Source organism: Electrophorus electricus, chromosome 6 (assembly GCF_013358815.1).
Source record: "Electrophorus electricus isolate fEleEle1 chromosome 6, fEleEle1.pri, whole genome shotgun sequence".
Taxonomy (NCBI): Eukaryota; Metazoa; Chordata; class Actinopteri; order Gymnotiformes; family Gymnotidae; genus Electrophorus; species Electrophorus electricus.
This window is the reverse complement of record NC_049540.1, coordinates 21,444,477-21,459,533: the sequence shown is the minus strand read 5'-3', so window position 1 is coordinate 21,459,533 and position 15,057 is coordinate 21,444,477. Positions and strand designations below refer to the sequence as shown.

General features: G+C 40.2%; 2 protein-coding genes across 2 annotated transcripts in view; both read right to left on the bottom strand.

Annotated features, from left to right (window-relative positions):
• The window catches only part of slc23a1 (solute carrier family 23 member 1), an 8,926-nt gene extending 6,462 nt beyond the window's left edge, over nucleotides 1-2,464 (bottom strand). Inside the window, exons 1-3 of the mRNA XM_027022687.2 lie at nucleotides 1,940-2,464; nucleotides 575-736; nucleotides 254-411 (exon numbers count right to left, since the gene is read on the bottom strand). Of these exons, the coding sequence (XP_026878488.2) occupies nucleotides 254-411; nucleotides 575-736; nucleotides 1,940-2,017 (398 nt within the window). The 5' untranslated portion in view covers nucleotides 2,018-2,464. The remainder of the gene's footprint in view (nucleotides 1-253; nucleotides 412-574; nucleotides 737-1,939) is intronic.
• Nucleotides 2,465-3,591: 1,127 nt separating this feature from the next.
• pfdn1 (prefoldin subunit 1) lies at nucleotides 3,592-14,675 on the bottom strand. Its single transcript, XM_027022677.1, has 4 exons — nucleotides 14,577-14,675; nucleotides 13,864-14,030; nucleotides 13,687-13,771; nucleotides 3,592-4,008 (listed from the first exon to the last, which is right to left on the bottom strand). The coding sequence occupies exons 1-4, from the start codon at nucleotides 14,607-14,609 to the stop codon at nucleotides 3,925-3,927; spliced, it is 369 nt and encodes a 122-aa protein (XP_026878478.1). The 5' UTR covers nucleotides 14,610-14,675; the 3' UTR covers nucleotides 3,592-3,924.
• Between the last annotated feature and the right edge of the window lie 382 nt (nucleotides 14,676-15,057).

Sequence of the window (15,057 nt, the reverse complement as noted above, 5' to 3'; positions counted from 1 at the left end):
TATCCAATAGCACAAACTCTGTGCTCAGAACCTGACCAGTGTTGAATGGGGTAGAGGATGGTTAGCAAATTTTGCATGGCAACAAATCAGCAACAGATCGACTATATTCTGTAATTTTAGACCTCTAAAATAATCTAAGATTGGATTTACCAAATAAAGTAGCCAGTGATCATAGGTGTAAGTATCTACCCATGAAGTGGATAACGAACATAGAATACATAATTAGTAATTAAATGGCTTCCATCAGACTCACCTGACTCCAAAGGTAGTCTGTATGAGAGTGGTGATGCCCACACAGGTGAAAATTGTACCAACCAGTTGGCTTACAGTGTACTGGTCTCGACCCACACACATGGCATCAGCCAATAAGAAAGGCACGGCAATGGTACCACTGAAACAAGTCAGATAGTGCTAGAGGGAGATGGATAGTTACAATTAATAGAATTAATAGAATAGAGAGAAAAGGGGAAAAAAACAGTCAGTCAGTGAAGACAGAGGACAGAGGACAGAGAAGTAAGCAGGGAATGTTGGGAATTTACAAGAAAAAGGTAAACACTGGACAAGGTTCTTGCACCTGCAGTCCAAGCAGTAGACACAAATACCAGGGTGGTACATCTTCGATTTTGTAGATCATATCAAAGCCTGGGGCATGAGGGTGAACTACTGCGGCCTGCCTGGGGGCCTCGGGGGGCAGCGTCTCTGCCTCCGCCCACACAGCACCATCTGGAGGAGGCAGCTGTGGAGGACAGCACACTCATTCCAGCAAACACAGTTTTTCATCTGAGTCTTGAATGAATGATTATTCATGTCAAGTTAAGATGTAACTTGGACAAGAAAATGTTTCCATGTTTCACATCACGTTTTCATGCTTTAGTTCAAGCAGTGACAGGGTCTTAGGTCATGTGGGACAAACTTCACTGGCTGCACAGACCAAACAGCCAAAAAAGGATGAGATCACAATCAATTATTGGTTATGAACATCACTGTAATGATCTTAATTACATACAGTCCTTATTTGATTTGGAACTGCTATTACCTCTGTGCATTTCTTCAGATTAGATCACATTACAGAGCACAACACTAGCCATAATCTGAATATAATATGAATATCATAGATATTCAATCAATCCAATAATTGATTATGAGCTAGCAAACTAAATTGCCTATATCCAAGTCATCTTAAATGAAATGAGCTTTTTGTTTTTGTTAAATTGCTTAGTAAATTTAAAAATGGTTTTCAAAAATACCTTTTGGTTCCTAGTACATTATTCAGTTTTTGACAATAAGTAAATGCTTCTAAATGCTTCTTCAGTTAGCAGTCTTCAACCTTTCACAAACAGGATTTGTGAAAACCCACGACCTTCTGCCACAAACAGGGATTATTTATTCTTTCCAGGCCCACTTAATTATCTGGACCAAAATGTCTTTGTTAAATTGCAATTCTACTGCAACTAATAATTTAACATTTCTTTTTGGTTTATTTCAGAGTCTTTAGCAAACATTTATTGGTAAATTTAACTAAGATTGCATCTCCATTCCACATGTTGATTCAATAAACTACCTTAAATTAACTAGTAATTTCTTACACATATTCATCTAATTGAAAACATCTACAGTTGCTCTTGATAGCCCAACACTGAATATTAGAACAAAAGTATACAAAGTTCCCCCAATAGTCAGTAATAAAAACAAAAACACCAGATGAATTTGAAGACTCAAAAGACTTTATACGTGAGTTACATTTACCTACTGAATTGCGATACATTAGTCCCATAGACAGTGAAAGTCTTCCTTCAATCAAAACACACGTACTAGTCAAACAGAAAACCAAGTCAGCGTTACAAATCTACAGCTATGCTGGATGTTTGTAGATTTCCTACTCTGAACTGGTATCGCTCCTGGCTAAGCAAAGTAGGACATCAAGCCCTCCTTTATTTACCTCTGCCCCAGCTGCAGTGTCTGAGTGCCTGCTTGGCCCATGAAGGCTGGCTGTGAGCATGGCCTCTGCAGGGCCCATGGTGCTGTCGTCTACTAGTAGCCACGTGCACCCTCCTGTCCTGCTGGGTAACAGGGCATCAGCTTTATAGGGCAGAAAGAGCAGGAGCAGATTAGGCAGGTTAATGATCTGCCCCCGGCTGGACTTTACTCATCAGGGAGCTGCCTTTTCAGAGAGCAGGGCCACACCAAGCGGCAAGGCATCAGACAGGAGCACCGCATGGGAGAAACAGGCTGACCGACAAACCACGTGAGTTCAGGCTTTAGACTGAAGCTTGTGTGGCGGCATCTTGGAGCACTGATTGGCCACCAGGGGAGAAGGTGTGATCAAGAAAAAAAAGTGTAGAATACATTTGTTTCATAGGCATGGCTATCCTATCGCATTTACGACAGACTCGTGGAACTAACACTGTGACAATAAGAGAGGGAGCACAAAAGTAGTAATCTATGAAATGGATTACTATTTTATATATATATATATATATATATATATATATATATATATATATATCTCTATATATATATCTCTCTCTCTATATATATATCTATCTCTATATATATATATATATATATATATATATATATATCTCTATATATCTATCTGGGGGTGTGGCGACTAAGATGTTAGGAAAATGTGGGGGACATGTTCAGAAGTTCATTAGACACAATGACAATATATGAGTGCATTGTACACGAGTGCATTCTATTACTCTCTGACCTGCTAACACAATCATGATTGCATCACGTCCCACCCTCCACACCCACGCAAAACACATGTATGCTCAAGTCAAATTTACTGAGGGAGATGAGGATTACACAAATTTACTAAAACTATCCGCAATACTGCAGCCAGCAGAGGGTGCTATATACCTGTGGGCCTTAGAGTTGAAATCACTTGAGGCTTGATCTAAAATAATTACAACATGAAGGGAATATGCTGAATTATTTTAAGGAAAAAAACCATAGTAGCTCATAGGGTGGGAAGTAGATGAATTAACTTTTACAAAACATCACACTGAAAAGACATTCCTAGTTTAGATGTGTTCTCCGTGTTTGCATGTATAAAGTAGTGTCCGACTGAGGATCAGACAAGTCTACAGCTTGAGCAAGTAATACACAGACACACTCGTGCACACACACACACACACAAACAGGAAATGTCGTCTGGAAGAACACAGAGGAAGTCTTAGGATCATCGTAAATACATGGGAGTGTTGCTGGTTTCCAGAACAAGACAGAGAGAGACAAAAGAGCAAGCGAAGAAAACTAACCAGAAAACACTTGGAACAGAAATGCGTGAGATTTAAAAACAAAAAAAACAAACACACACACACACACACACACACACACACACACACACACACACACACACACACACACACACACACACACACACACACAAACAAAAGCAAGTAGTCAGAGGAAAAGGGGAACGGGAGTCTGGAGAGATGGGAGACTGGAGGGGCTGTGACAGGAAACCGTCGATATAAAAAACACAAACACACGGAAAAACGCACATGCCAGACACTCTGGTCTGATAAGATCTAAATTACTGTGTCACACTCACAGACCATAAACCACAAGTAGGCACAAAAATGCAGTAATTTCAATTCACATTTAATACCATGCTAATGACAGCTTAAATAAAGCAAAACATTTTATTAGAACACAACGAAAGAGGAAACAGTGAACAAGTCTCAACAAGAAGAATGTTTCAGATGAATGACATCATTGTGATAACAGCTGTGATTCACAAAAGCTGTGCGACCTAATGTCACACCCATTTCCATCCAGAACAATGATTTTTGTCTTCTGTTCCTAGAGGTACCTGCATATCCCCAGGTACATGCAAACATGTTTAAACGCATAGCAAGAGTGTCCAAAGGTAAGTAAGCACAGTGTGTGCACACACGTGTATGGACGCGTATCCTATTGAGCCCGCCTGGACATTAACGTTTCTCTGATGTTGTCTTCTGCCTCCTTCACACTGCGTTCCAGGTATGTCTTCTTTTGCTGCAGAGAGAACACATTTATATCAATATATCAACACATCATACAGACTATGATCCCTTGCTCCATTTTCCAGTCAGTGCTAAATACCATAACTCCACAATTCTACAGTGGCCAACACTGAATGGCAAACGAGGGATGAGGGAAACTTTTACTGGCACATACAATGCTAAGAATGAATGAAACAGAAACAATGGCAGTAGTGAGAAATCTGTTTAGTACTAGCAAGTCAGCAGTGACTCACCTTGACTAATTACTGCTAGACAATTAAATGACCTTGATGACTAGAGATATTCACAGACTACACAGAACCCTCCTAGTGCAAGGCAGTGCAGGAATACCATTTAATCTGTGTCTGAAAAACTAATCCCTGATGTTCATGATCGAAATCGGGCTGAAACAGCATTTCTTTATGATCTAGGTCATGATAAAAATGAATCTATGACTTGATTGTTTAAATTCTTCTCCTGGACAACCCCCCCCCCCCCCCCCTTCCATTTTTAGATAAACACATGCCCATTATACGGTTAAAATTTACACATGAAACCTGAAATGATCAGTGCAAAACATGTCTCTGGATGAGCTCACCCCTTCACCGGGTATGGCTAACGTGTGAGAGCGACTCCAAGCAGTCATGATGGTTGCAAATCTTTGCCGAACCCAAACGAAGCGTAGTACAACAGGAGCAGTGAGTGAAGGCCACACACACAAAAATAAATAAATAAATAAATAAATACTTGACCACATTACTCTCTTTCGCATTACCCATACTAACAGGACACATGCATAAGCCATACCATTGTGAAACATGTGGCCGCACACGTATCTGCCATTAAAGCTTTATTCTTGGGGCTGACTGTGCATCACAGCTCTGTACAAATTACACTTACAAGCAGTTCCACTACTGACCTTGGATTATCACTAAAACAATCACAGGCTTGCTACTTTCTTACAGAGCTGCATTTGTTTAACACATGTATAGTCATTACGCTTGGCATGTGTTTGCATCTGCCCACAAACACACACACACATTCCAAAAAGGTCCACACCCTTCATATCCCTCTTTGAAATATACCTGCACTTATGCATGCTTCCAGTAGGATTACAGGATGTAAACCATATAAGGAAGATTTTTTTGCATTTGAGAAAAAAAGCAGCTGCTGCATCTAACAGCAAATCAAGTTACATCAAAATCTTAAAACAGCCAAGTTTCTGTGCCACTAAATCACTAAATTAGGGATTTTTTTTTTACAAATAATAATTATGTGGGATTAAAAAAAATGCTGGTTTGGGTGCTATATGCATTGAACCCTGTGTGACGTTACTGTCAAAATGTCATCAGATAAAGTGCTACAGCCATTGTTCATTGAAGGGAAGATTTAATTATAGTATCTTGTCAATCCTGTTCACCAACACAGCTGTTTGTGTGACAAATGCAATAAAGGCAACAGGAATGTCTTATATTAAACTGTAAGGCTGCACAGGTTGGTTACACAGCACTGCTTTGGACAGGGAAGGCAGGGCATGGTAATCTTCCAATTAATCATCACCATGACCCCTATTTGTATCCGTCACACTATTAAAAACAGAGGGAAACATGCCCTGGGCTAGCCAGACAAGTCTTACCATCACAACTGATATACCACACACCCCATCAGTCTACTATAGGCAGATCCAGATAAACTGCTCATTAATAAACGTTGACTGAAGGCAAAACCATCATTAAGTCAGCAAAACATATCAGAAAACACAGATGGAAGGCCTATGGTACATGCTTCCATTATAGTTTCCTATCTATTCTATGGGCGATAGATACAGTTTCTATTACAAATGTGTGAAGGTTACACATAGCAATACCACTAGCAATGAGCCCAGTGCAAATCATGTACTTTTCCCTTGTCACACCACCAGGTCTAAAGCCACATTTGATTAGGAATACATCAGAATTTGTGAGAACATTTTATAGAACTGAAAAAAGTGGCTCAGAGTCCACAGCCAAAGAAATATCAGAATTGTTCCACCGTCACCATAAACAGTTGATGCTACCATTAAGCAAATGCTGCAGTCATTACTGAAGAACACTGCACCCCATACATACAGCATACTGCACGGGACATCTGATTAAATACCCCCAAAGTTTCTATAGTATCCCTCATCGAATGCATCACAATGGCTCAGAAAATCTGAAGGATAAAATGAAGATGTTTGACTGTATGTAACCAATATTATTATTATTCAATATTATTCCAGAAAAGCACGGCTGTGACCAAAACGGATCACTAACTGAGTGAATGCTCCCCCCCCCCCCTCCCTTCAAAACAGTTTCCAAAGAGCATGGCTTATCTGATGCGTTTTTGCAGGGGGAGCGGCAGAGAATGTTTGGAATACCCTGGAGCTTTCCATTAAATTCTTTATGTAAGCTCAGTGTTGGGTAATAGAGTGCACTTTAGGACTTTAATATATTTGATACGGTCTGTGACCATGCAGGCAGTCAGCAACAACCACCTCTGTTCATCAGTGTTGCTGTCCATTGGCCCAAGTCTAAATGAAGTAGCAGAAACAAAGGTTTGCAAAAAGGTCTTTCCGAGCTTCTTCAGCAAAATAGAAATCCAACGTTGACAAATATTTTCAGGTTCCGGAACAAACTGTAATAAATTACAGTATCCGCATCACATCAAACGTTCTTTGCTTTTGTAGGTGGTAAGGACGAGGCCCATTTTTTTAGGCAGTGCATACATCCGACCGTACTGAAACTACGACATGCAAAGCAAATCACTGCACGAGTAAAGACTCGACCTTGCTAATACTGAGAAGCATTCCAGCCACAGGTGAAGCGAGTGATCGATTCACTGACAAGAATTCCATCTTTGTTTCCCTTTCATTTGCCTCCCTCCATCACACCTATCCCCACAAAGCTATCAGGCCTTTAATCTACCACCATTCAGGAAATGATCTTCCAGATAAGAAGAATAACAAATCAAAATCACCATTTCACCCCATTAGAACAATGCAATCTGTGCTCATCTGTCATCAGAACAAAAGATTAAACCATCCAGTGTCTCTCAACTGGTCTAAGATTCTTAATTTTAATAATCAAACTCATACATTGTTGTTAGTATTCTAAAACCAAGGCATATACCCAATCACCCTAATTATAAAATTGGGGCACCTGACCCTGCTAATTGGCCATAATGAACAGGGTCCTGGATCACTGCATAGACCTAGGTATTACCTCACAGGCAGAGGGTATTCCCACTTGCCCAAACACGCTGCTCTGTGGAAACACTATCTTCCTAGCACATAATGATACCTTATAAGGCTGACCTTCACAGAACAATGCAGAAAGAGGTACAAAGAGAAGGCCTTGTAGCTTTCTCAGTGTGGCCAACTATCTGTGAGTCAGGCTGGAGAGCCTCCCTTTGTTATGGCCTCAATGAGCCCTCTTACAGGAGCGACAGCCGCCCATAGTGACTCCAGTTAGCACGCAGATGACAGGGCAGATAGACTGCGTACATCGTACTCTAAATGAGCCCTTTGTTCTGGGCCGTTCCAGTTTCGTAGGCAGAGGGGTATATTCTGAGAAGTGCTGAGCTGGGGGGGGAACGCAAGAGAACGCAGTCAGAGGCCCAATGAAAACCACAACAGGTTCGAATGCAGTGATGACTGAGTCAGTTTAGAGAAAATGTGAATATACACTGATAAAGGGGAATGTGGTTGCAGGTACTCTCAACAGAACACAAGTAGTCAAATTGTTACTTGATTCAGGTCTGGGTTGTTGTTTTGTTTTTTTTTTAGTATGGCAGTTATAAAAAGAGGGAATGGACTAAAATGGCCTGCTAAAGAATTTTTTGCATATTTCTCTTCACTCTTATTGCCACACAAAAGAAAGGACTTATCATCAAGTAGCTGTCAGGGAAGTCCTACAGTGCACCGTTTTGTGGTTTCTCTGTAGTAACAGGCCAGAATCAACTAATAAAGTGCTGGATGATTAACTAGCTGAACGATTAAACAGGCTGAACCAGATATAATACTGGAACAGGGAAAAGCAACTGAGCGAACAAACAAACTGTGCAGGGTAGATGCTGGACAAAAATCCATTCCATCATATCCTAGAGTTTATAAGCATCATAACTGTACACTATGTTACTCTGTTACATGAAGCTGTGCATGGACAGATGCCAAGAAGTTAGCTTTATAAAAGCCTCTGAATCACTGAAAAACCTGTGCGCACACGTAGGCCAAAGTTGTAAAAAAAAATGAAATAATGCAGAGCAAAATTATTTCAGGGTTTCAGAAAATGTCTAATGAATAAAACAAACCCTGGTCCACTTCCAAGTGAGATAGCAATAAGAATTCTCCACCAGATTTCTAAAAATCCAAACATTCTACGGCCTGTCATCTGCACAAAAATGATAATCTAGTGTATGCTACAGAAACACCCAACACTATCTGTACACTGCTGAAGGCTCTGAGGGAGTGAGAGCACCTATCAGATGTCAAAGGGGAGGGAGCATCAAAGGGCCTTGTAGGGACATTTGTCCCCAAGCTCACAGGGCGACACCCAAGCCTCGCAACTAATCTTGCAGCCCATCGCCCTCCATCTGCCTCCAGAGTATTAATAACAACTATGATCCCTCCACCCCCTCCCCTTTCCCTGTTGATATAGCAAACAATAACCTGCTCAGAATAAGAGGGTAAAGGTGAGGCATCTGTAACAGTCAGGTCATTAAACCCGGCTCCTCCCATACAGTGGACGAAGGGCCCACCTGCATCCTGAGCCAATCATGCACCCATGAAGGTGTCAGCAGCAGGGTCATTGTCATCACTCGTGCGCCACGATCACGAGGGGCTTCGAAGTGGGGCCAGCGTGCTGCTGGGATGCTAATGACATCATGTTACCTCGTAAATCGCTGCTCCTTCCAGGGCAGTGAGTGCAGAGGCCACTGGAGCCATGAGCTCATGAGCCTTCACTGCGATCTAAATACAGTAGCAATGTGTCTTGGCCGAAAAAATGGCAGCTATGTCATCTCACTGTACACATGATTTAAAAAAGAAAATGGCAGTATGACTCAGAGGTCAACTAAGGGAGCCACCTCAGTTTGCATCCAAGCATGCTTCAATGCAGTCTGCAAGGTTTCTCTGGACAGCAAACAAACTCCATAATTACACCTGCAAACGCTATAAGAAGAGTGTCATTATGGTTTGCTCCAACTGTGGTCCCAAACCTCAGCAGAAAAGTGTTGTTACTGGCTTGGTAGCTATGGGATACATGAACAACAGAGTTGGGCAATAAGGGAAGAAAAGAAGAGGTCATGACTGTGATGAGGTACTGTGTGCCGTGAGGTTGGGCTGGGTTACGTGTCGCCCTCTCCCTCTTGCTCTGCTGAGGGAAGCCCTGGACCACATTCCATGCCCGTCACCCTGCACTCAATCAGGACAATGTCACAGCCCAGCCTGAGATTATAGCCAAACAGCCTGCTACAGCACAGACACATACAAGCCCAGACAGGCAGCACTGGAGCCAGCACACACAGACCCACCCACAGACTGTTGAACGTCTGCCATGCTGGTGCACGTTAATGTGCTTACCAAGCTCCTAGCAGTCTGGTATCGTTTCTACCAGATCTACCAGATAAACTCTGCTCCTCCAAAAGGAGCAGATTTTATATTTTGCTACACAGTTCAATTCCGAAATTTTCAAAGGAGCAATTGGCATTGAAAATTCTAATTGGTTGACTTTGTGAAAAATGAGAATGGAAAAAAGAATGGTGTTTTACCTATACGCCTGCTGTGTGTTTGTTTACCCTAACTTGTTACAAAGTGTAGGATGTGATCCGTAAGGCAATCTGCTATGGAACTTTAGACTGCAAGTTAGGAAAACAACAGTAGCAGAACATGAGGCTAAACGTTAAAATGAGTGTTTCAATTCATATATTGAAACTACAGAGAACAAATGATATGCAATAACATTTGTAAATGTGGACTGACAACACTCGTCACCACTGCTAATAGGATGCATAGATATAAAAGACTTTAATCAACCTAGAACATTTAAAATATTTCCATCCAAACATACTGGGAGTAGAAATAAAGCATCCAAACCAAAGACAACAGCCCAGAGTGCAAACACTGGTACAGATGTGGGTATGGAGCACCCACTCAAACTCTCAAGCTCAGACTATGAGCTGGTGGGAGATGATGAAATTGCAGTTTTATGACCCACCCTATCCAGACAGTAGGTGAGTTGTGTAACTACACAGTGCCTCATATCCTGTAATGCCCAGGATATCTGTGACTATTTGCAGTGGGGAGATGCATAGGAGATGTCCTGACATTAGAGGGAGAGCCCATTAAATAGAATCCATGACCAATGACAAGTATTTAACTGAAAAATCCACATCAGGCTAGATATCTGACAACACTTAGGAAGTCATACAATCAGGTCTGATACCAGAAGAAAAATAAGTTAATAATGGAGGAAACACTCCCTATAATAAATGCTTTCTGTAAACAAGGCATTCCCATCAATAAGGCATGAATATCTGTGACAGATACCACTGACATGTCTTCTATCAAAAACACACAAAACTGCACATTCTTTTATGCACGTATGGGTCTGTGGGGAAGTGTTTTATGAAATGGGGCAATGGTCTACTAGGAAAGTGAACTTCTGCCCTCCTACAAACAAGGAAATACGACACTTCAATTTGCATTTCCAAGCTTGAGCAATTCAATTTCATATACCTTTTCATCACTCTTAACAAGAGAGAACTTGTCAGCAACGTAGTTAGGCTTGGTCTAGATTTTTTTAGCAAGATAAAATCACTCAGCGGAAGGCAGCGGGTCATATTCAAAAAGTAAATACTCTGTGACAGAAAGAAAAGGTGAAGCTCATATCAGACTACACAAAGTGTCAACTGGCCTAAAGTTTTGGCCAAACCTACTATCTGAAGAAGTTGCATAAGGCTAATGGAGGCTTAATTTGCTTTTAAGGGTAAGGTAAACAACCGAAATATTCAAACAGGCTCCATATGGCTGACATTTTAGATTTAATTTTAATGTTAAACAATGACAGTTATTGTAGAATAAGCATCCATCTTTTGGGTCAAATAAAGCTGATTCAGAATTGAGACAGGATATTGCATCATGATAATACAAACAAAATGACCAAAAAATAAATAAAAACCTTAGAGTACTACATCATAAGTACTAAATAAATATAGCATTTGGTATATTAGTCTAGAATACATCCTAATTTTTCATGTTAAGTACAGAGAAGGACAAAGAAAACCTGTTCAACAAAAGAAGTTTCAGTTGCTGACATCATGAGGTGAAGCATCCCACAGCACGCCATAAAGTCAGAGCAGAACACTGCAGCTATGATGTCAGGCAAATGTTGTTGCAAAAAGAGAAGTCTCCCAAATCTATGATGTCAATTATTGCACGCTCAAACATTATGTTCCTCTTTGTTTGACCACACAGATAAAAATTCCTACAATAACCACAAGCTGATGGGAGAGCAGTCAGCAACTCAAGTTCTTGAGAAGCTGGTTCCTAAGAGCAAGACAAACTGAATGAGCTCACTGGAATTCCAGACTAGTGCCTCCATAAGGTCACAGTTTTGCCTTCGCAATACCACTGTCTACTTTCAGCATTTCCACCAGGACCTTTAGGAGTGTGACTTTATCTTGCCTAAATTATGAAGCAAAAACATTTTTGATAAAAATTGTAATTTATATAATATATCGTTTATATAAGTATTGCCAGTGTAAAATAAGTCTAGAATTTTGTAAAATACTTTTAAAATACAGTACCATGCAGAAAGAGTGGCAGCACATATGTGGTTGACTTCACTGAGCACGCTTCACCTGATAAGTCTATTCAGTTTAAAACGGTCACAGAGGATTCTTTCTGTTGAATGCAAAGTGTGAAATTCTAAATGTTTGTGCCAAATTTTCTAGGCGAGTAACAGCAGTGTACTGTAGTAAGAGATGTAGAGATATTCAAAATTGAACAGTAAGTTTCGGAAAGACGTCCTTCGTCAGCTGATGAAGGACTTCTGTCAAAAACATTGTATACTTCAGTTTTGAATCTCATACTACAGTACACTGCAGTTACTCACCTGAAATCTTCTTTGGATTTATATAAGCACACATGCATACACATACACATATATACATATGCGCACGCGCACACACACACACACACACACTCACACACACACACACACACACACACACACACACACACACACACACACACACACACACCCAAACGAGATGACACCAATCTGATACTTTCACAAATCCAGTCTGAAAATAGAACAGCAGCACTTTGCAAAAGCACACTGCAGGTCCCGTGATAACAGCTAAATTAACTTTAGCACAGCTTATGCTTGGCGTTTAAGCTGTAGTTTTCTTCACATTAACAATTAAAACTATGTATTTTGATCCCTGTGTGGGGAGTAGGTTAACTGCATTATAGTGAGAGCATTTAAATGAGACAAAACAGCATATTAGCACTGTATACCGCCACTGACCCACAACCAACAGTGATTTATTTATTAATCTGTTCTTTAAAAAAAATAAAAAATAAAAATAAAAAAAAGCCCAGTTTGCCCTTGTTTCCACTCTGGCTGTGAAGTAAAGAAAGTTCAGGGTCAGGGAAAAGTGAAAAAACACCAGAAAACCAATAGAAACAGAGCCAGATAGGAGAAAGAAAAACCAAACAAGTGCACTCCTCTAAATTAACGAATTACTCTATGGCTTCCTTCAGTATATTAAAATCACTCGAAAAAGCAGAAAATTTGCTGAGTTTACCATTAGTCTGCTGAGTTTTAAGGTGGACTGAACTTTGAATAAGAAGATGGAGAATAAGAAATTAAGACAACTGTCTATAGATGGCTAGAAAGAATAACCATCTTTTAATCATCATCAGATTACGTTTCTACTGGTTTTAAGCGGAGGTGAAGTGAAGAAACACTCATAGAATAGGCAGGTCCACTCTGTCTACTCGTTTAGTGCCTGCTGTGGGGGTTGTTTAGTAGGTAAAACCACGATTTACCACTGTAAAATCACAAGAATTATAAGGTCAGTATTATGTTGATGTGGAATTATAGATGCAACCTAAGCGTCCTAATCAGAGTGTGTGCATGTTGGCAATCAAGCAGCTGATGACCAATGCAATAAATATTACTTCTCTAAGAGAGATGTATGGTATTGGAAGGGAAAAAATGCTTCAGTCTCAAACCAAGTTTAAATGTTTTTTATAATTTAAATTATATTTATCCTTCAAATCTGTAGAATAAATGCCTAAACTGTTTGGGTGACGAAGATAACTAGCAAAGAGAGAAATCTGGGAATTTCAATGTCTCATGAAAGGCAATGTTTACTTTAACACATCATGTTTCAGTATTTCACAACACTGACGTATCTCTTTTCTGGCTGAAATGGTCAGTACAGGACACAATTACCCCATCTACTTCATAGTCAATTTTTGTGAAATAGATATTGGAAGCACTTAGTGCAAGCAGATTTGGAATTAAGAGTTCTATGGCTTCTGGTCAGAAGTTACTGCAAGCACACTTGTATTTAGGAGTCAGTTTTAGTATGGAGTAGATAAGTAAGGAATCATTAATGAGGTGCTGTAAGAGACCTTTAAGAGAAAGAATACATAATTTACCTCAAGCTCCTTGATTTTGTCATCTGCAGTCTTTCGTTTTTCCAGTAGTTGATTATTAATTTCATCTTTTGACTGCAAGATAAACCTGTAGGACAGTAAGTGAATGTTTAAAGCTCTAAATGCAGAATCAACATAAAAACCTCATCAAAAGCCAGATGCATAATTTTAAATACATACATGCGTCCTACGCCTTCATACATCCGAGTGCTGTCGGGGAGTGAAGTGATTTCTACATGAGTCAGATTTGCGTGTTTCTTCATGCGACTCAGTTGTTCAATTTGCAGATCCGCTAACTTCACCTTTTGCTGCGTATCAATCATTTTGGCTTGCAACTCTGCAAAGGCCTGAGGTACAAAGAACAAATCGGTTAGTATTTTGGTCAGTTAGGTTTTATATTGAACTAGCAAATAACAGGTCTAACACTAATAAAATCGAAGCGAAATAAGCATGCCCAAAATACTGTATAGCCAAGCTGCACGCCAGCTAGCTATAGCATGCTTATCTAGCTAACGAGCTAGTTTGCATGACGAAGATACAAGTTAGGCTAACTGGCGACAGCCATAAAGCTGGATACAATCAAGACACAAATAAATAAAGATACAAAGATGGCATATAATATGTGCTTTGTGTTATGTAGCTAGTGAATCTGGTAATGAGCACTGTTAACCTAGCTAAGTAACCTACGTAGATGAATAACTAGCTGGCATAGGCTAGTTACAAGACACTTTGTGCTAACTAGCTAATTAAATTAAACTATGCTTTAACCCAAAACATGTCGCCATTCTTTACAGTAGTATGTCACACGAAGAATTTTCTCTATAATATTCATTCTCTTTTAACATAGTCATATAGCTACGGTTAGCGACAGTTAACTATTCGCTATGATTTACCTTCTTTAGTTCCAGGTCTACGGGAGCCGCCATGTTGCTAAAGGCAGCTGGTAGGACTACGCATGCGCGCCTTGGGAGGGCCGCGGAAGATTGTCGAGGTGTGGGATATGGTGAGCTAACTGGAGTCATGACAGACAATGTAGTATCCCCATTTCTAAACGGTGGTTTGGATCATTACGTCCTACTCTAGATTCCATACACTTTCTGGCATTCCTTTCAAGCCAAAGAATCCCTTTGTGGGTGACTTTTATCTGACTCTTCGCTTTGACAAGTAGAGGCAGTTACACATGCTGTTTTACTCTGAGCCTGTTTAGTCTCCACTTCATGTTAAGGTTGCTGTTAGTTTACTACCTACATGTGAAACGGACACTGTCTTATCAGTCGCAGAGTACGAAAAAAAAAGATTTTACTTTCATGATCGGGGGAACGAAATTAAGTAATTGACCAACTTCTCTTAAAACCGGAACGTTATTTTTTATTT